General features: G+C 45.9%; 1 protein-coding gene across 5 annotated transcripts in view; it reads left to right on the top strand.

Annotated features, from left to right (window-relative positions):
• Nucleotides 1-22,093, top strand: part of LOC119975756 (histone deacetylase complex subunit SAP130-like) — a 94,450-nt gene that overhangs the window by 54,878 nt on the left and 17,479 nt on the right. For 3 of the 5 annotated variants that reach the window (XM_038815575.1, XM_038815574.1, XM_038815572.1), the window contains 5 exons: nt 14,822-14,996; nt 15,862-15,966; nt 18,499-18,860; nt 20,562-20,816; nt 21,827-21,952. In XM_038815575.1, the coding sequence (XP_038671503.1) occupies nt 14,822-14,996; nt 15,862-15,966; nt 18,499-18,860; nt 20,562-20,816; nt 21,827-21,952 (1,023 nt within the window). The remainder of the gene's footprint in view (nt 1-14,821; nt 14,997-15,861; nt 15,967-18,498; nt 18,861-20,561; nt 20,817-21,826; nt 21,953-22,093) is intronic. The other 2 variants (XM_038815577.1, XM_038815573.1) reach the window with 1 other exon arrangement.

The following is a 22,093-nucleotide window of genomic DNA, read 5'->3' as shown; positions in this document are numbered from 1 at the left end:
ACTCATATAGGTCAGTCTGCAATAAAGCAGAATATGGATGACACACTATTAACAGGATGGCAAAATCGCACGGCTACTAACAGGTTCCAAGACTATAGAAGGAGATTGGGACCTAGAAATTATGAAGACAGAAACCCAGTTAGAACCTACAATAGGAAGATGAACCCCAGAAATACCCAGGGTATGATAAATCAATGTTTTTGATGTGACTCTGAATGACCATTATGCTTTCAACTGCCCAACATATTATAATAGAGTGTTTGAAGCGACACATGACACGGAAGAGTCAGAAGAGGAAAAATATAGTGACCAGAAAGAAGGCACTGTCCTACTAACAAGCAGTTTTATACCAGTACTGAGGGTGTTGGTTGCATAATCGTTCAATTGTGCTGTATCGGACAGTGGCTGCACATCTACTGTGTATGGAATTGACTGATTAAAATGTTACCTGGACTTCTTGAATGCTGAAAATCGTAACCAGGTTAAGGAATTTGAAAGTTCCACATGTGTCAGGTTTGGGGATGATAATACTCTGAAGTCGCTGAAAAGAGTGGTGATCCTTTGCAATATTGCCGGACTGAATCATTTCATTAGCACGTATGTTGTATCAAGTGAGATACCTTTGCTGCTGAGCAGACCGTCGATGAAAAAAGCACACATGAAACTGGATATGGAACAGGATAAGGCAACAGTTTTGAAAGATGATGGACTTACAATTTACACAGTCGGGGACACTATTTTATTCCATTACTGACAAATAATATTTCAAGTACAGTTGTTAAGGATGTGTTATTGGCAGTTGAAAATGTTGTATTAAAATTGCATAGGCAATTTGCGCATCCGTCTCCTCGGAGGCTGAAAAATGTATTAAAGGATGCAGGGGTAAGGGATGAAGACTACTAAACTGATAGAACAGTTTAGTGATTGTTGTGAAGTTTGGAGGAAGTACAGAAGGCCACCAGCACGACCGATAGTAACCTGACCTTTGGCCAAGGATTAAAAAAATATATATATATATTTTATTCTCCTTTTTCACAATTTTTCTCCTGAATTTACACCCAACAACAATCAATAACCAACAACAAATATCTCAAACCCCATAACAGTAACAACGATCCCATCCTCCCACCATGCCCAGACATCAGCCCCCATGTTAACAAACAAATGACAAAGAAAAAAAAGGGATCAGGGATTACCCATAGCCATCTTCAACATACACAGCCCCCCCCCCCCCCCCCCCCAAAAACTAATGTTCAATGTTATCCAGTTCTGAAAGTGCATAATAAATAGTGCCCATGACTTGTAGAACCCCTCCGAGCTTCCCCTCAGTTCGAACTTAACCTTCTCACAGGTCAAGTATTCCAACAGGTCCCCTCGCCACGCCAGGGCATTTGGCCAAGGATTTTAACAACATTGTGGCCATGGACCTTAAGATCTGGGATGAAGTCAATAATATATTTATTTTGCATTTTGTAGATTTAGCAACCAGACTTAGTCAATCAACGATTGTACGAAGTAAAGAAGAGAGTAGTTCTGGATTGAATCGCGGAAAAATGGATAGGGACAGGAATGGGCCCACCAGCAAAATTCCTTACAGACAATGGGGGAGAATTTGCTAATGATGAGATCGGGGATATGTGTGAAAACGTGAATATCACAGTTATGAATACATCTGCGGAAAGCCCATTTAGTAATGGTGTGTGTGAAAGAAACCACGTGGTAATAGCTGACATGAAATTCAGCTTTAGCATGGGCGGTACATGCAAAGAATTCATTGCAGATGGTTGGGGGCTATAATCCCCAGCAATATGTTTGATAGAAATCCTAAAATTCCATCCATCTTAGATGACCAGCCTCCAGCTTGGGAAGGGACTATAATTAGCTCTGCTTTTGCTGAGCATTTAAATGCATTACATAGCTGTAGAAAAGCTTTTTTGGAAGCAGAAGTCTCTGAAAGAATTCGTAGAGTTTTAGATATAATGTACGGCTATCAGATGCCGTTTTTCAGCAAGGAGACATGGTATACTATAAGAGAGACAATTCTAATGAATGGAAAGGCCCAAGGAAGATCATAGGCATAGATGGCAAAACAATTATTTTGCAACATGTCAATCAAACTGTTCGGGTACATTTATCAAGGATAATGGGTACAGATTACAAATTTTCAAATTTAGACAGAGCAGACAGACATGACGAGGAACCAGAGTCATCTGGTATGCACGTGTTACAGAACTATGAGGACCAGTTAACTGATATAGACAGGGTTTCTGTAGAGGAACACCACACTTGTGATGAATTAGAACAGGCCATTTTTCTGAAAGGGCAACTGCCAAATGATGGTACAAAAGTGACATACTTGCCTGAAGGCTCTAGTCAATGGAAGGATGCAACTGTTATTAGTAGAGCAGGGAAGGCCACTGGAAAGTATAAACATTGGTTGAATGTATAGCATTCAGGGGAGGGAGTCAAGACAATGGATTGGGAACACGAAGTTCAGAAATGGAGTGCACAGAAACGCAGTGCCAGTTCAGATAGTACATCGGATAGTGAACAGGTCCGCAGGAAAAGGTTGAGAACTATTGAAAGGACATCCCACAGCAGAAGGGAAAGATCAAGCAGTAGCAGTACAGAACGAGATACCAGGCGGGAGAGGGGACGTAGTTTATCAAGATCACGGAACATGAGTAAGACTACGAATACTAATAGGAGTAGAAGCCCAAATGCATGTGTGATTTTGGTGGCTTCCAATAAATTAGATGAAAAAGTTATCAAAGATGCCAAACAGCAGGAACTGCATAGTTGGAGTGAATTTGGGGTATACACGGAAGTTCCGGATAGGGGACAAAGAGCTCTATCCCACAGATGGATTTGCACAGAAAAGGTTCTTCCGGATGGAGGCAAAGGCCAGGCTTGTGGTAAGGGGATTTGAAGAAAACTTAGAAGATCAGGATTTAAGGGTAGATTCACCTACGGCAGGAAAGGTTATTCTCAAGATCTTCTTTCTATTAGCCACAAAGGCATGGGAATGCAAATCTATAGATATAAAAGCTGCCTTTTTGCAGGGGCATCAGCTCCAAAGAGACATTTTTCTCCGTCCTCTGGAAGAGCCAGCTAACACAGAAGGGGTACTCTGGAAGTTGAACAAATGTGTATATGGATTAAATGATACATCTAGAGTCTGGTATTTTTCGGTAAGGTCAGTTTTGTTAAATTTTGGCTGTTGCCAGTTGAAAGCAGATCCGGCAATGTTTTACTGGCACTATAAAGGAAACCTTTCTGGCATCTTTATGACGCACGTCGATGATTTTTTGTGGGGTGGGACTAGTAATTTTGAAGCTATTGTAATCTCTGGTTAGAGGAAAGAATTGAGGGTTGGAAGTCAGACCTCCGGTGCATTTAAATATATTGGACTGGAAATCGGACAGACTAATTTAGGGGCAACTTTACGACACAATCTTATTTTCTAAAGCATCAGCCCAATAGCAATTAGTCGTGGCCAGATTTCACAAAAAGAAGCAATGGTTTCAAAGGTGGAAAAAGAGCAACTGCGAAGTTTAATTGGGCAACTGAATTGGTTAGGTAGACAGACTAGACCGGATGTGAGTTTTGATGCCTTAGAGTTGAGAACAAAAATGAATGATCCCAAAGTGGAAGACATAATAAGAGCATATAAAGCGTTGGTCAAACTAAAAATGCAGGAGTGTGTTTTGAGGTTCCCGGTTTTAGGTGACCGTAGGCACTTGAAACAGTTTATAGTGATGCGTCCTGTACAAATTTATGTAATGGGGTTTCAATCGCAGGAGTTTTTATAATTTTCCTTTTGGGGAACAATGGTAAATGTTGCCCTCTTGTGTGGGAAACAACGAAAATAAGAAGAGTGGTCAAAAGCACATTGGCTGCTGAGGCGTTAATCCTTGTAGAGGCGGTGGATATGGCCGTTTATATATCTCAGATATTGACAGAAATTTTGGGATTAGGGGATTTTGGAAATAAACCTCTTGAATGTCACATTGACAATAAATCCCTGTGGGAAAATGTACACTCTCCAAAAAGTATCAGTGAAAAAAGGTTAAGGATAGACATCGCAAGTTTGAAGCAGATGTTGGACAGAGGGGAGATAGCAAAAATTAAATGGGTTGACAGTAGCTATCAATTGTCAGACTGTTTTACAAAAAGAGGGGCTAGCTCACAGAAACTTTTGGATATTGTTAATGAAGTGCGCCTGTTTCTGTGACTTTTTATTTCTTCTTCAATGAAAAAAAAAGAAGGGGTAAATTACGTTTGTGTTTTTGAGTTTCTTGTAACTTTGTTTCACCTGATTATTTTTTTCCTCCAAGGAAAGGGAGACTGTTAAGTTATGGGTTAAGCGACATTCCAATTGCTGACTTCCGGTGGCGGATATGAGGGAGTAAGTCGCACATTTGGGGGCTCTCGCTCCGCCTTTTCCCTGACTTTTTTGAACTTTTGAGTGCTGGAGTGAAAAGCAATAGCACTCTAGATCTGAATCCATACAGAGTTGTATGGACTTAAGGAGCAGAAGGGAGCGAAAACAGGCGAAGAAGGGGCTGAAGAAAGGTGGTGTGGAAGCTCAAGTGGGAGGAAAGATGGCCAATGAACAGACCACTGAAAGGACGGTCCAGGCAGCACTGGACAACATGCTGAAGGTCATGAAAGAGAGCTTCGCAGCACTGAAGTGGGATAATTTGGAACCGCTCCAGAAAGCGGTGGAGCGACTTGACCAGAGGCTGAATGCTCAGGATAAGAAGGTCCAGGCACTGGAGAAGCCAGTGGAAGAGCAGGCGGATTTCCAAACGGTAGCAGACGTGGAAATTAATAAGTTGAAGGAGCAGCGAGCAAGGCTGATGGACAAGCTGGAGGACCTGGAAAACGTCTCGCCGGCAGAATCTGAGAATCATTGGGCTCCCGGAGGGGGCCGAGGGAGTGGATGCCACGGCATACGTGGCAGACATGCCGCAGAAGCTGGTGGGGGATGATTTCTTCCCTCCATTAGAACTGGACAGGGCACACAGAGTGCAGGTGAGGCAGCCACGAAGGGGGGGGCTCGGGCGATGGTGGTCAGGTTCCATAGGTTCGTGGACAAGGAGCGGGTTCTACAGTGGGCCAAGAGCGCGAGGAGCTGCTCATGAAACAACAGTGTCCTGCGCATCTGCCAGGAAGTGGCCAGAAGGAGGGCAGCCTACAGACAAATTAAAGAGATTCTGTTTAAAAAGGTCAAGTTTGGGCTACTTTTCCCGGCGCAGCTTTGGGTCACATACCGGGAACAGCAACATTATTTTGACGACCCGGATGAAGCGATGGACTTCGCTAAGGGGCATGGACTGGTGCCGAACTGAGGACCCATGGACTCAAGTTAGATGTCCTGTACTAAGGGATGTCTGCAGTTGTTTACAGATTGCCCTTCGTGTTAGCGATGTCGTTTGGCATGCTCTTTTACTTAAAACTGGGGGTGTTCTTGTGTTTGTGTTTGCCTGTTTGAAAGTTTTAAAGTTAAAGCCAAAGTGATAGTTAAGGTTTAATTTGTTGGGTGCTGGGGGGCTGTTCGGGTTCTCTTTGCTTTTTTTTCTTCTGGGAATGTTGCTTTGTTCTTTGTTTGTTTTCTCTGTTTCGGTCCCAGAGCGATTGCTCGAACAGGGCTGTTCTGGGGAGGTGGTGTTGATGGGTGGGGGCGGGGGGACAATAGGTGTGAGACATGGTGGCGCTGGAGTTGGGAGCCACCAGGCTAGCTGCTTTGAGCTAGTCAACGGGAGCGAGGTGGGGGTGTATATACAGCCAGTATATGGCAGGGGTTAGGTTACAAGGGGTTGTTGCTTTGGGGGCGGGGAGGAGAGAGAGAGAGAGGCGCGGCACATGGGCAGGGGGTGGGCCCAAGAAGGGGGATGGCTGATCGGTGTTGGGGGGGGGGGGGGGGCCTCCAACCAGGCTGCCCTCCAACCAGGCTGCCCTCCAACCAGGCTGATCACCTGGAATGTTAGAGGATTAAATGGGCCGGTCAAGAGGACACGTGTGTTCGCGCACTTGCGGGCTCTGAAGGCGGATGTAATGTTGCTGCAGGAGACGCATTTGAAAGTGGCGGACCAGATTAGATTATGGAAGGGCTGGGTTAGCCAGGTCTTCCATCCGGGGCTTGACACTAAGACCAGAGGGGTCGCGATCATGATTAACAAACGGGTTAAGTTTGAGGCAGACAGCACAGTTGCGAATGGGGGTGGTAGATTTCTCATGGTCCGTGGCAAGCTTGAGGGGGTGAAGGTGGCCCTAGTGAATGGTTACGCTCCAAACTGGGATGATGTAGATTTCATCAAAAGGCTGCTGGGGAAAATCCCCGACTTGGATTTGCAGACTTTGATTATGGGTGGAGACTTTAATACAGTCCTCGACCCCGACCTAGACCAGTCGTGCTCCAGAACGGGCAGGGTCCCGGCAATGGCAAGAGAACGGAGAGGGTTCATGGAACAAATTGGGGGGGGGGGGGGGGGGGGAAGACCCCTGGAGAATCTGCCGGCCGACGGGGAAGGAGTTCTCGTTCTATTCACATGTTCACAAGGTTTATTCTCGTATTGATTTCTTTATTATGAGTAGGGAATTTTTTGAGGGGTTGAGGGATACTGAATACTCGGCGATCACTATTTCGGACCATGCTCCACATTGGGTCGACCTGCTGGTCTGCAAAGAAAGTTATCAGCGCCCACAATGGAGGTTAGAGGTGGGATTGTTGGCAGAGGAGAGGGTGTGTGAGAGAGTGGGGAAATGCATGCAGGACTACCTGCAGGTCAACGATACAGGGGAAGTCTCGGCAGCGGTGCTCTGGGAGTCGCTGAAGGCGGTGGTGAGAGGGGAACTGATCTCAGTCCGAGCCCATAGGGACAGAACGGATAGGGCAGAGATGGACAGACTGGTGCAGGAGATGACATGGACAGATTGGGAATATGCGGACTCCCCGAGGGCAGAGCTACTTAGGGAACGACGGAGACTGCAGGCGGAGCTGGGAGCGCTATCCACTGGGAGGGCCTTAGAGCAACTCAGAAAGGCCAGGAGCGCTGTGTATGAGTATGGGGAGAAAGCCAGCAGAATGCTTGCGCAGCCACTTAGGAAGAGGGAGGCGGCCAGGGACGGTAGTGGACGGGGCAGGGAACCGGGTGGGAGACCCGGCAGGACTGAACAGGGTATTCAGGGACTTTTACAGTAAGCTGTATACCTCGGAACCCCCCACGGGGCCGGAGGGGATTAGGCACTTCTTAGATGGGCTGACCTTCCCAAAGGTGGGCAAGGGGATGGTAGAGGGGCTGGGGCCCCCGATTAGAGCTGAAGAAGTAATGGGGGGCCTGAAGGCCATGCAGTCGGGTAAAGCCCCTGGGCCGGAAGGGTATCCAGTGGAGTTCTACAAAACGTTTGCGCGTATACTGGGGCCGGTGCTGGTTAGGGTGTTTAATGAGGCGAGGGACAATGGGATGTTACCCCCGACGATGTCGCAAGCCACCATCTCGCTGATATTAAAACGGGATAAGGATCCGGAGGTCTGTGGGTCCAGTAGGCCAATCTCCCTGATTAATGTAGACGCTAAACTGCTGGCCAAGATCCTGGCGTCCAGAATCGAAGACTGTGTACCGGACGTGATTGTGGAGGACCAAACGGGGTTTGTCAAGGGCAGGCAGCTGGTAGCCAACCTAAGACGGCTACTCAATGTGATTATGCTGCCCCGGAAGGCAGAGAGGTGGAGGCAGTGGTGGCAATGGATGCCGAAAAGGCTTTTGACCGGGTGGAGTGGGACTATTTATGGGAGGTGCTGGGATGGTTTGGGTTTGGAGAGGGCTTTGTGGGCTGGGTTAAACTGCTATATCAGGCCCCGGAGGCTAGTGTAAGGACGAACAGGACGACATCTGAGTATTTTAAACTACACCGTGGGACAAGACAGGGATGCCCCTTCTCTCCACTGCTGTTTGCTTTTGCCATAGAACCGCTGGCAATTGCTCTAAGAGCGGCAAGGGGATGGAAGGGAATGGTCAGGGGGAGGATAGAACACCAGGTCTCGCTCTACGCGGACGACTTGTTTTTGTATGTGTCAGATCCAGTGGCAGGGATGGACGGGATTATGGAAATTCTAGGGGAGTTTGGCCCGTTTTCGGGTTACAAGTTGAACATGGCAGAAAGTGAGATGTTTGTGGTGCAGGCGAGGAGTCAGGAGAATAGGCTGAGGGAGCTACCATTTAGGCTCGTTGGGGAAAGTTTTAGGTATCTAGGGATACAAGTGGCGCACGACTGGGGTAAGATGCATAAGTTGAACTTGTCCAGGCTGGTGGAGCAAATGAGGAGCGAGTTTCGGAGGTGGGATGCACTCCCGCTGTCACGAGCGGGGAGAGTACAGACGGTGAAGATGACGATCTTCCTGAGATTCCTGTTTATTTTTCAGTGTCTCCCTATTTTCATTCCGCGGTCCTTCTTTAAAAGACTCAATAAAATCATCCTGGGATTTGTTTGGGCGGGGAAGTCCACGCGGGTAAAGAGGGGGATGCTGGAATGGAACCGTAGTGAGGGGGTGCTGGCGTTGCCGAACCTCAGCAACTACTACTGGGCGGCTAACATAGCCATGATAAGGAAATGGATGGTGGGTATGGGGTCGGTTTGGGAGCAGGTGGAGGCTGCTTCGTGCAGGGGCACCAGCTTGGCAGCCCTGGTCACGGCTCCCCTGCCGTTCCCACCGGCCAGGTACTCCACCAGCCCTATAGTGGTGGCGGATTTGGGGCCAATGGAGGAAGCATGCGGGGGAAGTGGGAGCGTCGGTCTGGTCCCCAATATGTGACAACCTCCGATTTGTCCCGGGGAAGATGGATGGCGGGTTTCGAGCGTGGCGGAGGGCGGGGGTGGGAAGGATGGGCGACTTGTTCCTGGAAGGGAGCTTCGCGAACATGAGGGCGCTGGAGGAGAAGTTTGGGCTGGCAAGGGTGAATGACTTTCGGTACTTGCCGGTGCGGGATTTCGTACGTAGACAGGTCCCGTCCTTTCCACGCCTTCCACCAAGGGGGATCCAGGACAGGGTAATTTCCAGGGGTGAGGTAGGAGAGGGGAGAGTCTCAGATATTTATAAGGAGCTTATGGGAGCGGAGGATATAGGGACCGAGGAACTGAAACTTAAGTGGGAGGAGGAGCTTGGTGGGGAGTTGGAGGGAGGCGTATGGGCAGACGCTCTGAGGAGGGTAAATGGAACCGCAACATGTGCCAGGCTTGGTCTGATTCAGTTCAAGGTGGTTCACCGTCCCACATGACAGTGGCCTGGATGAGCAAATTCTTTGGGCTGGAGGACAAGTGTGCTAGATGTAGGGGAGGACCAGTGAACCATGTCCACATGTTCTGGGCGTGTCCAAAACTCAGGGGATACTGGCAGGGATTTGCGGACGTCATATCCCGGGTACTGAAAACAAGGGTGGCAATGAGTCCACAGGTGGCGATTTTTGGGGTAGAACATAGAACATTACAGCGCAGTACGGGCCCTACGGCCCTCGATGTTGCGCCGACCTGTGAAACCATCTGAAGCCTATCTGACCTACACTATTCCATTTTCATCCATATGTCTATCCAGTGACCACTTAAATGCCCTTAAAGTTGGCGAGTCTACTACTGTTCCACACCCCTACTACTCTCTGAGTAAAGAAACTGCCTCTGATATCTGTCCTATATCTACTACCCCTCAATTTAAAGCTATGTCCCCTCGTGTTGGTCATCACCATCCGAGGAAAGAGACTCTCACTGTCCACCCTATTTAATCCTCTGACTATCTTATATGCCTCTATTAAGTCACCTCGCAGCCTTCTCCTCTCTAACGAAAACAACCTCAAGTCCCTGAGCCTTTCCTCGTAAGACCTTCCCTCTATACCAGGCAACATCCTAGTAAATCTCCTCCGAACCCTTTCCAAAGCTTCTACATCCTTCCTATAATGTGGTGACCAGAACTGCACGCAGTACTCCGGCCGCACCAGAGTTATGTACAGCTGCAGCATGAGTTGTGGCTCCGAAACTCAATCCCCCTACTGATAAACGCTAGCACACCATATGCCTTCTTAACAGCCCTATTAACCTGGGTGGCAACTTTCAGGGATATATGTACCTGGATGCCGAGATATCTCTGTTCATCTACACTACCAAGAATCTTGCCATTAGCCCAGTACTCTGCATTCCTGTTACTCCTTTCAAAGTGAACCACCTCACACTTTTCCGCATTAAACTCCATCTGCCACCTCTCAGCCCAGCTCTGCAGCGTATCTATGTCCCTCTGTATCCTATAACATCCTTCAGCACTATCCACAACTCCACCGACCTTCGTGTCATCTGCAAATGTACTAACCCATCCTTCTACACCCTCTTCCAGGTCATTTATAAAAATGACAAACAGCAGTGGCCCCACAACAGATCCTTGCGGTACACCACTAGTAACTGAACTCCAGAATGAACATTTGCCATTTACCCTCTGTCTTCTTTCAGCTAGCCAATTACTGATCCAAACCGCTAAATCACCTTCAATCCCATACTTCCTTATTTTCTGCAATAGCCTACCGTGTGGAACCTTATCAAACACCTTACTGAAATCCATATACACCACATCAACCGCTTTACCCTCATCCACCTGTTTGGTCACCTTCTCAAAAAACTCAATAAGGTTTGTGAGGCATGACCTACCCTTCACAAAACCGTGTTGACTATCGCTAATCAACTTGTTCTTTTCAAGATGATTATAAACCCTATCTCTTATAACCTTTTCCAACATTTTACCCACAACCGAAGTAAGGCTCACAGGTCTATAATTATCAGGGTTGTCTCTACTCCCCTTCTTGAACAAATGGACAACATTTGCTATCCTTCAGTCTTCCGGCACTATTCCTGTTGACAAAGACGACATAAAGATCAAGGACAAAGGCTCTGCAATCTCCTCCCTGGCTTCCCAGAGAATCCTAGGATAAATCCCATCTGGCCCAGGGGACTTATCTATTTTTACACTTTCTAAAATTGCTAACACCTCCTCCTTGTGAACCTCAATTCCATCTAGCCTGGTCGACTGAACCTGAGTATTCTCCTCGACAACATTGTCTTTCTCCAGTGTAAACACTGACGAAAAATATCCATTTAACGCTTCCCCTATCTCCTCTGATTCCACGCACAACTTTTCACTACTATCCTTGATTGGTCCTAATCTTACTCTAGTCATTCTTTTGTTCCTGATATACCTATAGAAATCCTTAGGGTTTTCCTTGATCCTATCCGCCAACGACTTCTCGTGTCCTCTCCTCGCTCTTCTTAACTCTCCCTTTAGGTCCTTCCTGGCTAACTTGTAACTCTCAAGTGCCCTAACTGAGCCTTCATGTCTCATCCTAACATAAGCCTCCTTCTTCCTCTTGAAAGTGCTTCAAGTTCCTTAGTAAACCACGGTTCCCTTGCTCGACAACTTCCTCCCTGCCTGACAGGTACATACTTATCAAGGACACGCAGTAGCTGTTCCTTGAAAAAGCTCCACATTTCGATTGTACCCATCCCCTGCACTTTCCTTCCCCATCCTATACATCCTAAATCTTGCCGAATAGCATCATAATTGCCTTTCCCCCAGCTATAATTCTTGCCTTGCAGTATATACCTGTCCCTGCCCATTGCTAAAGTAAACATAACCGAATTGTGATCACTATCACCAAAGTGCTCACCTACATCTAAATCTAACACCTGGCCGGGTTCATTACCCAGTATCAAATCCAATGTGGCCTCGCCCCTTGTTGGCCTGTCTACATACTGTGTCAGAAAACCCTCCTGCACACACTGCACAAAAACTGACCCATCTATAGTACTTGAACTATAGTATTTCCAGTCAATATTTGGAAAGTTAAAGTACCCCATAACAACTACCCTGTTATACTCGCTCCTGTCGAGAATCATCTTTGCAATCCTTTCCTCTACATCTCTAGAACTATTCGGAGGTCTATAGACAACTCCCAACAGGGTGACCTCTCCTCTCCTGTTCCTAACCTCGGCCCATACTACTTCAGTAGACGAGTCCTCAAACGTCCTTTCTACCGCCGTAATACTTTCCTTGATTAACAATGCCACACACCCCCTCTTTTACCATCTTCTCTGTTCTTACAGAAACATCTAAATCCTGGAACCTGCAACAACCATTCCTGCCCCTGCTCTACCCATGTCTCCGAAATCGCCACAACATCGAGATCCCAGGTACCAACCCATGCTGCAAGCTCACCCACCTTATTCCGGATGCTCCTGACGTTGAAATAGACACACTTCAAACCAGCATCTTGCTTGCCAGTGCCCTCTTTCGAACTTTTAACCCTATCCCTGACCTCACTACTCTCAACATCCTGTACACTGGGACTACAATTTAGGTTCCCATCCCCTGCTGAATTAGTTTAAACCCCCCCGAAGAGCACTAGCAAATCTCCCCCCCCAGGATATTGGTACCCCTCTGGTTCAGGTGAAGACCATCCTGTTTGTAGAGGTCCCTCCCCAGAATGAGCCCCAATTATCCAGGAAACCAAAACCCTCCCTCCTGCACCATCCCTGTAGCCACGTGTTCAACTCCTCTCTCTCCTTATTTCTCATTTCGCTAGCACGTGGCACGTGTAACAACCCATCTCTGTTTGTTCTAGCTCTCAGCTTCCACCCTAGCTCCCTGAATTTCTGTCTCAAATCCCCATCTCTCTACCGACCTATGTCGTTAGTACCTATGTGGACCACGACTTGGGGCTGCTCCCCCTCCCCCTTGAGGATCCCAAAAACACGATCAGAGACATCACGAACCCTGGCACCTGGGAGGCAACACACCAACCGTGAGTCTCTTTCGTTCCCACAGAACCTCCTGTCTGTTCTTCTAACTCTGGAGTCCCCAATGACAAGTGCTCTATTCCTCTTCTCCCTTCCCTTCTGAGCAACAGGGACAGACTCTGTTGCAGAGATCTGTGCCCCATTGTAAGTCGTCCCCCGCAACAGTATCCAAAACGGTATACTTATTATAGAGGGGAACGACCACAGGGGATCCCTGCACTGCCTGCCTTTTCCCTCTCCCTCCCCTGACGGTAACCCATGTACCTTCGTCTTTTACCTGAGGTGTGACTACCTCCCTATAACTCCTCTCAATAACCCCCTACGCCTTCCCAATGATCCGAAGTTCATCCAGCTCCAGGTCCCTAACGCGGTTCTCGAGGAGCTGGAGTTGGGTGCACTTCCCGCAGATGTAGTCAGCAGGGACACTCGAGGTGACCCTTTCCTCCCACATTCTGAAGGAGGAACATTCAACTGCCCTAGCCTCCATTCCCACTGAACTAACTTCCCAACTACTGAAAAGCTGACCGTACTGCACGTATGCAAATCTCCCCGGAACAGCCAATCAGAAGCTCTGCTCTGCTGCCCTCTGCTGGATGCTTGCCTTCACCGCACTGCACGTATGCAAATCTCCCCGGAACAGCCAATCAGAAGCTCTGCTCTGCTGCCCTCTGCTGGATGTCGGAAGACCCGGGAGTACAGGAGGGGATAGAGGCCGACGTTGTGGCCTTTGCTTCCCTGATAGCCCGGCGATGAATACTGTTGGCCTGGAGGGACTCAAAGCCCCCAAAGACTGAAGTATGGCTGTCGGACATGGCAAGCTTTCTCGGCTTGGAAAAAATCAAGTTCACCTCACGAGGATCACTATCGGGGTTCGCCCGGAGGTGGCAACCATTCATCGACTTCTTCGCGGGGAACTAATCGTCAGCAGGGGGGAGGGGGTGGGGTGGGGGGTGGGGTGGGGTGGGGGGGGGGGGGTAGAATAGTGTAGAGTAGAGGGGAAGAATAGGAGGGTCTATCTGCGAGAGCAGTACTGTTATTTGCACTATGTTTTTTGTAATTGGTATCTGCACACTAATGTATATTGTTACTGTTTACAATGCCAAAAATACCTCAATAGAATTGTCTGTTTTAAAAAAACGAGACATTCCAATTAGTTGTCTCATTTATGTTCAGTATTCAATAATTGACACTGATATGTAAAGGGGCTTCAGGTGGCCTTTGTGGCAGGTGATGTGATGTTAGAGTTTTGTGCAAAGTCTGTTGAAGTAAATTAAAGGTGTTTGTTGAAAAGCAGCAGAACCTTTTTGACTCTTTATACTACAGCAGCTAAACGTCTAACAGGTTTTCCCCAGCAGTCACCTTAGAAGTATTTAGCTTTCAACCAGCATCACTAAAGCAGTTTATCCTGTCATTATCAGATTGTGAGATTGTAATGTGCATATATTGGCTGCCATGTTTCCCAAATTACAGCAGTATCTGCAATTCAAAAAACACACCATTGGCTCTAATCTGCTTTGGGACATTGTGCAAACATTTAATTTTATATTGCTTTTCACCGTGTTGTTGAGGAGGAAACAGGTAGATGAATAGAGGACACTTTGTGCTCTCCAAGTATCTCCTGATCATATTCATCACTTACACTGTGACCTGATTCCAAATATCACCCAGGACATGGTGCTCTAGTCTAGATCATTTACAAAATAGTGAGAGCTGGAGACGGAGTGGTCTTATCAATTACATAAGCAGCAAAACTGGATAATAGTAGATCCTTAATAATTGCTGGCTGGGACACTGGTGTAGAACAGCTTCGGAGCTCAAATTATGAGAAACCCTGGGGCTTCATCCTTTTAATTTGTCTCCTGAATCACCTCACTGAAGGAACTTGGTTGACGCTGTTGCTTTTTCTTTTTTTTTTTAGTTAAATTGTGTGTTGGATTTGCAAGTTCATCAGGGACATCATATCATTGCTTTACCTGTGCCTTTTTCTCAGCAGTGGTGTTAACAGATGGAGCAACGATTGTAGCCAATCCCATTAGCACGTTTAGTGCAACGCCCGCTGTTACCACTGTGATCCAGACCCACACTCAGAGCAGCAGTACGACAGCTCCAGCACAGGGATCTTCGCCACGACCCAGCATTCTACGCAAGAAGCCAGCCTCTGATGGGTAAGAATGATTAACTGCTGATTGACTGTACCTGGTCTGTTTGACCAGGACAACGGTAACGGAGGGAAGTTATGGCTTGAATTTCGACTGTAGGAAAATTCTTTCAGTTGCTTCGGGATGTGCAGTGAAACCTAACTAATGTGCGTTGAGGAAGATCTTTCTATGATTGTCAATGAGCTTTCGGGAATGGGGGGGGGGGGGGGGGTGGGGGGGGGGGGGGGGGGTGCGGATTCACGTGGAGGAAAAATGAATCTGATAAATCACCCAAGTATAGAAACGTTTTAGGGATTCCGGAAGGAATCTTCTGCTTGCTGCCACTATATAGCAATTGAACTGGCATTCCCAGTGCTGGAAATCCTGTTCAGTCTCTGATAATCTCATCCATATGCTGTCTATAGCTCAGACATCTGAAAGCACTTCACGTGCAAAGGTCTCTATAGCCACAACTAATAAATGGAAGTTTTTCATAGCCAAAGCAAACTTAACTAAGTGCCATTGTTAGAGTTTTATGATGTAATTGTTTTTAAAAGATTTGTATCTGACTTGTTAGACAGATCAGTTGTCTTGTAGCAGTGTCAATGAATATTGGATTAGTGCATGTTCACTTGATCCAAGTATGTTGGAGCCAATGATTTAGTTCAGGTTCTTGCACACCTGATCTGGTTGCTTGGGGCAAGGCGTTCTACTGAAGACCTCTAACCTTCAACATGTTTGTTCAGCTGAAATGCCCCTAAATTGTGACTACACTTCTAATCCCTGGGTTATTAACTGGGCCCCTAACATATGTTGTACAGCATTGTCTGAATAAATGAGCTGTGATTTTGCTCAATACAGTATTTTAACATTTTATTGTGTTTTTTTGCAGTATGGCTGTCCGGAAAAGCCTCATTCCTCCACAACCAACAGAGACTACAAGCAATAGATTAGATGGCACAATGCGGAATGCATCAGGGTCCCCGCGACCAATAGGGTAAGAGCTGTAATTGTTTTGTGTGTGCCCTTTTCTCAGGCTTTTGTATCTTCATGTATGATTGACAGAACAACAAAGACAAAACAAATATAGAAACTGAAAATGCTGTAGTCAGCAGGTCTGGCAGAATCTGACCCTTCAGCAAGCTGAAACATTCACTCTGTTTCTCTTTCCACAGATGCTGAGTTGTCTTATCTTTTTCTGTTTCTATCTCAGATTTTCATTATCTTTAGCCTTTGCTCTTGTCTTTGTTTGAAAGTAGTATAATCTGAGCTGAAGTCTAGGTTAATCCTGCTTCATTACAGATCACCTAGCAATACCCAAGGGCTCAGTGTGCATACCCAATAAGTAGCTGAATCCTTCAGACCAATTATGTCCACAAATTTGTTCTCCGCTTTGTGTTGTGCTAACTTTTGCCACATAATTTAGAGTTGCTCATGGCCCCTAGATTAGGAAGGAAAAATCAATAACTGATTGCTTTGCAGCATCCTCTTAGTGTGTGTGTGCCTGTGCACATTCAGCTCTTCTGATTTGTGATGCGACCATGGTTGTATAGTCCATTGGCATTCCTGGTCAAGACTTCAACCAGTTAGATAGGTTTACCAAGGGTGCCTTTTATCTGTATTACTATACTTCAGTCAAGGGATCAATTCCTTCAAGAGATCAGTTATAAACTGGCGAAAGGTAGAGGATATAATAGACATTTTAATGTAGATTTGCTGCTGGTAACCCCTAATTTTGAATAATATTAAGGTGAAACCTGGGGTTGTGATCATCTGGTGAGCAATTTAAGTATTTTAGCACAGTGAACGAAGGCATGCTGCAAACCGTCCGTTCTGGGAAGATAAAACAGGGCCTGTCTTACTTGCTTACCAGACCCAATAAGATTGCTAAATATTTGGCTGTATAGCATTGTCATGTGTGAGTTGGCCACTGCTACCCATTGCTTTCCTTTGAGCATTTGTTCTGCTGTACTCCAGTGGGTTAGGACTGTACCATCCTGGAGACCTGCTGGACATTGTTCAGTTGCACTGGAGGCTGTGCTCCCTGTCTGCCTGCCCCTTTAACCCTGCAGCAAAGCAATAAGGGCAAGCTCTGAATATTTGTTCAGGTCTGGAACTTACCTCAAATATTTAAGCTGACTTTGGAAATATACAGTGTAGCAGTCCACTAGGCTGTGAGCCACACTCCACCGTACTCTGGTCAGGATTTTGTGCAGACGCCCAATCTGTTATATTCTTTTTTGTGACTAGTTTCACCAGCTTTCCTGATTAATAAAGATGATGGTGAACAAGAACATACTCTAATTGTTTCAGCACTTTGCGGTACATCGTGACCAATAATTTTCCATCACTAAGTAGTTACTGGCCCTCGTACATTGCTATGACTTATTAGCTTGGGTTTTCCTGTTGCCAGGTAGCAAAATAACCAATGTTGCTTACAACAGTGAATACTAATTTTATTTTACAATATAATTTTCTTCGAAACTTACACTTCCAAAATAAGCTCCTCGGGCGAGGTTTTAAATTGCTTGTTTTAATATGGCCACACTCCATATAAATAGAAATTAGCACAGTTAAAGTTTGGACTTTCTCCCAGCATTTTCAACCTGTACCCTTGAGGGATAAGTTACCCTGTGATTATTAATTACTCCTTAACTATGGTGCACTGCACCAGAATCCAGTTCGGATGCCCACTGCATTCTCTTGCCTACTTTGAAAGGTTTTCAATCGTAGTTTCGACTGATAATCAAATGGAATCGTCAACCGCTGAGTGAGCCTCACTAGTTCATGGGAAAACAACTAATCAGAATACTCTTCTCAAAGCATGGGGATACACTGCTGCTCCCGGTCACTGTGGCAGTCAGTGAGTGAAGTTACTAAATGAGGTGAGATTAATGAATGTGGAGCTGATTTCAATACATACAGTTCTGACTGAAGCTGGAGAAGGCAGCTATCTGCAGACACTACCAGATACTATCTGCAGACCTTTATGTAATGCATTAATAGATCATCAATACTGATTTTTAAACCTTCTGTAAATGGTAACGTTGCATTCCTGATAGATTTTTTAAAAAAGAGGCAACTTGCATCTTTTTAGCACCCGGGAAACTCTAGCACGCTTTACAGCCAGTCAAGTATTTTTGAAGTATAATCGCCATTGTAATGTAGAAAATGAAACAACCAATTTGTGCAGAACAAGCTCCCACAAATAGCAACGTGACCAGACATTTCAGTTCAGTGATACTGATTGAGAAGTAAATATTGGCTAGGACACCAGGCAACTTCCCCGGACATCTTTGAAATAGTGCCATGGGATCTCAGAAGGCAGGTGAGACCTCAGTTTATCTGAAGGACTGTGATTCCCTTGCTACTGCGCTTGTCTGTCAGTCTAAATTTGGTGTTTGAGCCTTTGAAGTGTGTAACCTTCTGATTCATTGCTAGCACTGAGCCACGTCTAACCCATTCTTAACATTTTAAGCAGGCTAATGTGATGTTTTAGTGGATGATTTAATTGCTGCTTTCTTTTTAGTGCCAAATCAAAACCAGAGATCCATGTTTCTATGACTGCACCAATGGCTGTTGCAATGGAAGCCGTAAGCAGCCAGAACATGGAGCAAATTCCTGGGCTGGGCCAGTCAAATTCTCAACAGCCTCAGCCACCAATCCCAACCCTCATTGCAGCAGCAGCTCCTCATCCTCAACCTACTGCCTTGTCCACTGTTACAGCGGCCATCTCCGCCACTCCTCCAAGTTCACTCTCCATGGCTACAGTGGTAGCTCCTCCATCACAGCCAGTCGCCATTTCTGTTCCTGTCTCCATGAGCTCAACATTGCCAGAGGTTAAAATCAAGCAAGAGAGCGAACTAATGGACACACTGCAGCCTGTAGCAGGTAGGTGATGTGTGTTTGCCTCATGAACAGTAGTTCTTGTTCAGCCAAATACTTAAAAAAAAATAAAGCATATGAGCAGTTTACTAGTGCACTGAATTCTTTCTGCGTGGGTGTTGTGGTATTAATGTTTCTATTTCTCTGGAGTATAGTGAAGGGAGACAAATTAAACTAGTTGACGAGGTCAATATTATGGCCTTCTAAGAGCACTATCCTTGTGGAGTGTGTGTCAAGAAGGACTGCTTTTTTTTTTTAGGGAGATACGGTGACGCTGTGGTTAGCACTGCTGTCTATGGCGCTGAGGACGTGTGGAGTTTGCACATTCTCCCCGTGGGTTTCACCCCCACAAAGATGTGCAGGTTAGGTGGATTGGCCATGCTGAATTGTCCCTTAATTGGGAAGAAAGGAATTGGGTACTCTAAATTTAAAAATAAAACTGATTTTTGTGAAAGACTTGGAGTTGTTCAAACGTGGCAACTGATTTGACTTTCAGACTTGCAGAAGAACTCTAGGACGCACTGATGCAATATTTGGCATCCATTGGGGGCGAATTGATGAATTAGTAGACTGGAATTTTTGAGAAAGAAAATAGTTGCGGGAGCAGAGTATTGTGGCACAGTTGAATTCCAATAGTAAATTTGCTGCTTTCTGTGCCATTGTGTAGAACTGTTGAGTAAAGGGCAGGTGTGTTCCCACAGGAGGGAAGAATCAGTCTGCCTGTCCCCATGGGCCACATTGAACCATTTCATACTAGCTAATTAGAAGAACACAAGAAAAAGGACCATATGGCCCATTGAGCCTTCTCCACCATTTTAATAATCTTTTTAATTATTGTCACAAGAAGGCTTACATTAACACAGCAATGAGGTTACTGTGAAAATCCCCTAGTCACCACATTCCGGCACCTGTTCAGGTACACTGAGGGAGAATTCAGAATGTCCAATCACCTAACAAACATGCCTTTCAGGACTTGTGGGGGGGGAAACCGGAACACCTGGAGGAAACCCACGCAGTCACGTGAAGAGCGTACAGATTCCGCACAACCAGTGACCCAACCCAGGTCCCTGGTGCTGTGAGCAACAGTGCTAACCACTGTGCTATAGTGCTCCTCTTTTATATGATTGTGGCTGATTGGGCTTAAGTCCATTTTCCTGCCCATTCCCCATATCCCTTGATTCCCTGAGAAACCAACAATCTATCTATCCCAGCCTATTTTTGATTTTGTTCAATTAAGGGGCAATTTTGCATGGCCAAGCCACCTACCCTGCACATCTTTGAGTTGTGGGGGCGATTCAAGCCTTAAATGTATTCAATGATGGAGCACCATGACCTACTGCGGTAGAGAATTCCAAAGTATCGCAATCCTTGAGTGAAGACATTTTCCTCACCTCTGTCATAAATGATCAGTTCCTTTATCCTGAGTGTTCTCCCATATTTTGATTTCCCCCACAGTGTCTACCCTATCAAGCACCTTTAGAATTTTGTAGAATTCAATGAGATGGTCTCATTCTTAACTCTTGGGAATATGTTTTGAGGTGTAGGAATAGGTACCGTTGGCTGAATCCAAATTTTCATGTATTTTTATCTGACGTATGGTCTGTATTCTTTTTTGAGTGATTATTAATTTTGCTTTTTTTTCTCTCTCCCTTTTTCTGCTTCTCCCTCTGTCTCTATCTCCTTCTCTATCCGCATCCCCCGTTCTAGTTACAATGTCATCCCAGTCTATGTCTGTGGCAGCTCCTGCTCTACCTCCAATGGTGAACAACCTTGGCCTTCCTGGTAATGAGCTCCCACCTGGTGCGTCCCCCCGAAAGAAACCCCGCAAACAGCAGCACATCATCTCAACAGAAGAGAGCGAAATGATGGAAACAAACAGCACGGATGAGGAAAAGAACAGCAGCAGCAAGCCGGTACTCCTAAAGACAGAAAAAAGGAAATCTCCTCCAAAAGAATATATAGGTAAAATGGTGTTGTACCTGAAAGGGGAACTGGAATGGACTGGTGTGCCCCTCAGGGGGAGCGGGGCTGCTGGAATTTGTGCCTCTGATGATGAATAATCTGATCTGTGCTCTCATATCCAAAACCATAGACTGGCAAACGGTTTACTGCAAAAGTAATTGAAATAACCCATTACTTAAGATTATATACAGCTTTCGAGAAATTTAATTTTGATCTGGAGTCCAAGACTTAGTATATGACACCATCACAGCTGAAATTAAAAATCCCCTTTGACTGCTTTCTAATTCCCATGCATTTGAATACAGTACTGAATTCTTGCTGGCTGTACTTTTATTTAAAAAAAACAATTTGAAGTACCCAATTATTTTTTTCCAATTAAGGGGCAATTTAGCGTGGCCAGTCCACCTATTCTGCACCTTTTTGGGTTATCGGAGTGAGACCCACGCAGACACGGGGAGAATGTGCAAACTCCACACAGACAGTGACCCGGGGCTGGGATTGAACCCGGGTCCTTGGTGCCGTGAGACAACAGTGCTAACTTCTGCGACACCGTGCCACCTATTGAGGACTGTACTTAACCATGTACTGATATTTATCATATTAACTCATCTAATACTTACCCATGTACTGATATTTATCATATTAACTCATCTAATTATTTGACACCATTCAGTAAAATTTGATGAGAAATTAAGGCTCCGTGCCAGTTATGAAGAGCTCGTCCCTGTGTGAAAGGACAGCTCCCACTTCTCATAGTCATTTAAAAGGTGAAGAACTCTTTAAGGGGCTTTGAACTCCATTGAAGCTGAATGTTTCTCTCTGCACCACTGACAGTCTGATTTCACTTTTGCACACACTGTTATTACCACATTTACATGTCATGCGTTGTATAATGTGTGATCACACCAAAGGATGATACCAGGTTAGAGTGGCCTGTTTTTCAGGCATGCTGTTTGTTTGTTGCCCACACTTTTGAAACCCCTCAGTCCATCTTGATATTTATGTTGCAGATGAAGAGGGTGTGCGGTACGTCCCTGTCCGCCCTCGACCCCCAGTCACGCTACTTCGACATTACAGGAACCCCTGGAAGGCAGCTTATCATCATTTTCAAAGATACAGTGATGTGAAAGTCAAAGGTCAGTTCTTTTTCTCCCCTAATTCCTGCCGTGTCTGTGCTTAAAGGGCAATTATGAATAGCGGATCTTTCTAAATCAAATGGCTTTATGTTTGGAACCAGATTCATCAAGCTTTTAACTCTGTGGTGCTCCACTAACTTA

The sequence above is a fragment of the Scyliorhinus canicula genome, chromosome 13 (assembly GCF_902713615.1).
Source record: "Scyliorhinus canicula chromosome 13, sScyCan1.1, whole genome shotgun sequence".
Classification (NCBI taxonomy): Eukaryota; Metazoa; Chordata; class Chondrichthyes; order Carcharhiniformes; family Scyliorhinidae; genus Scyliorhinus; species Scyliorhinus canicula.
Note: the sequence above shows the minus strand (reverse complement) of the source record. Positions and strands in the feature narration are given on the sequence as shown.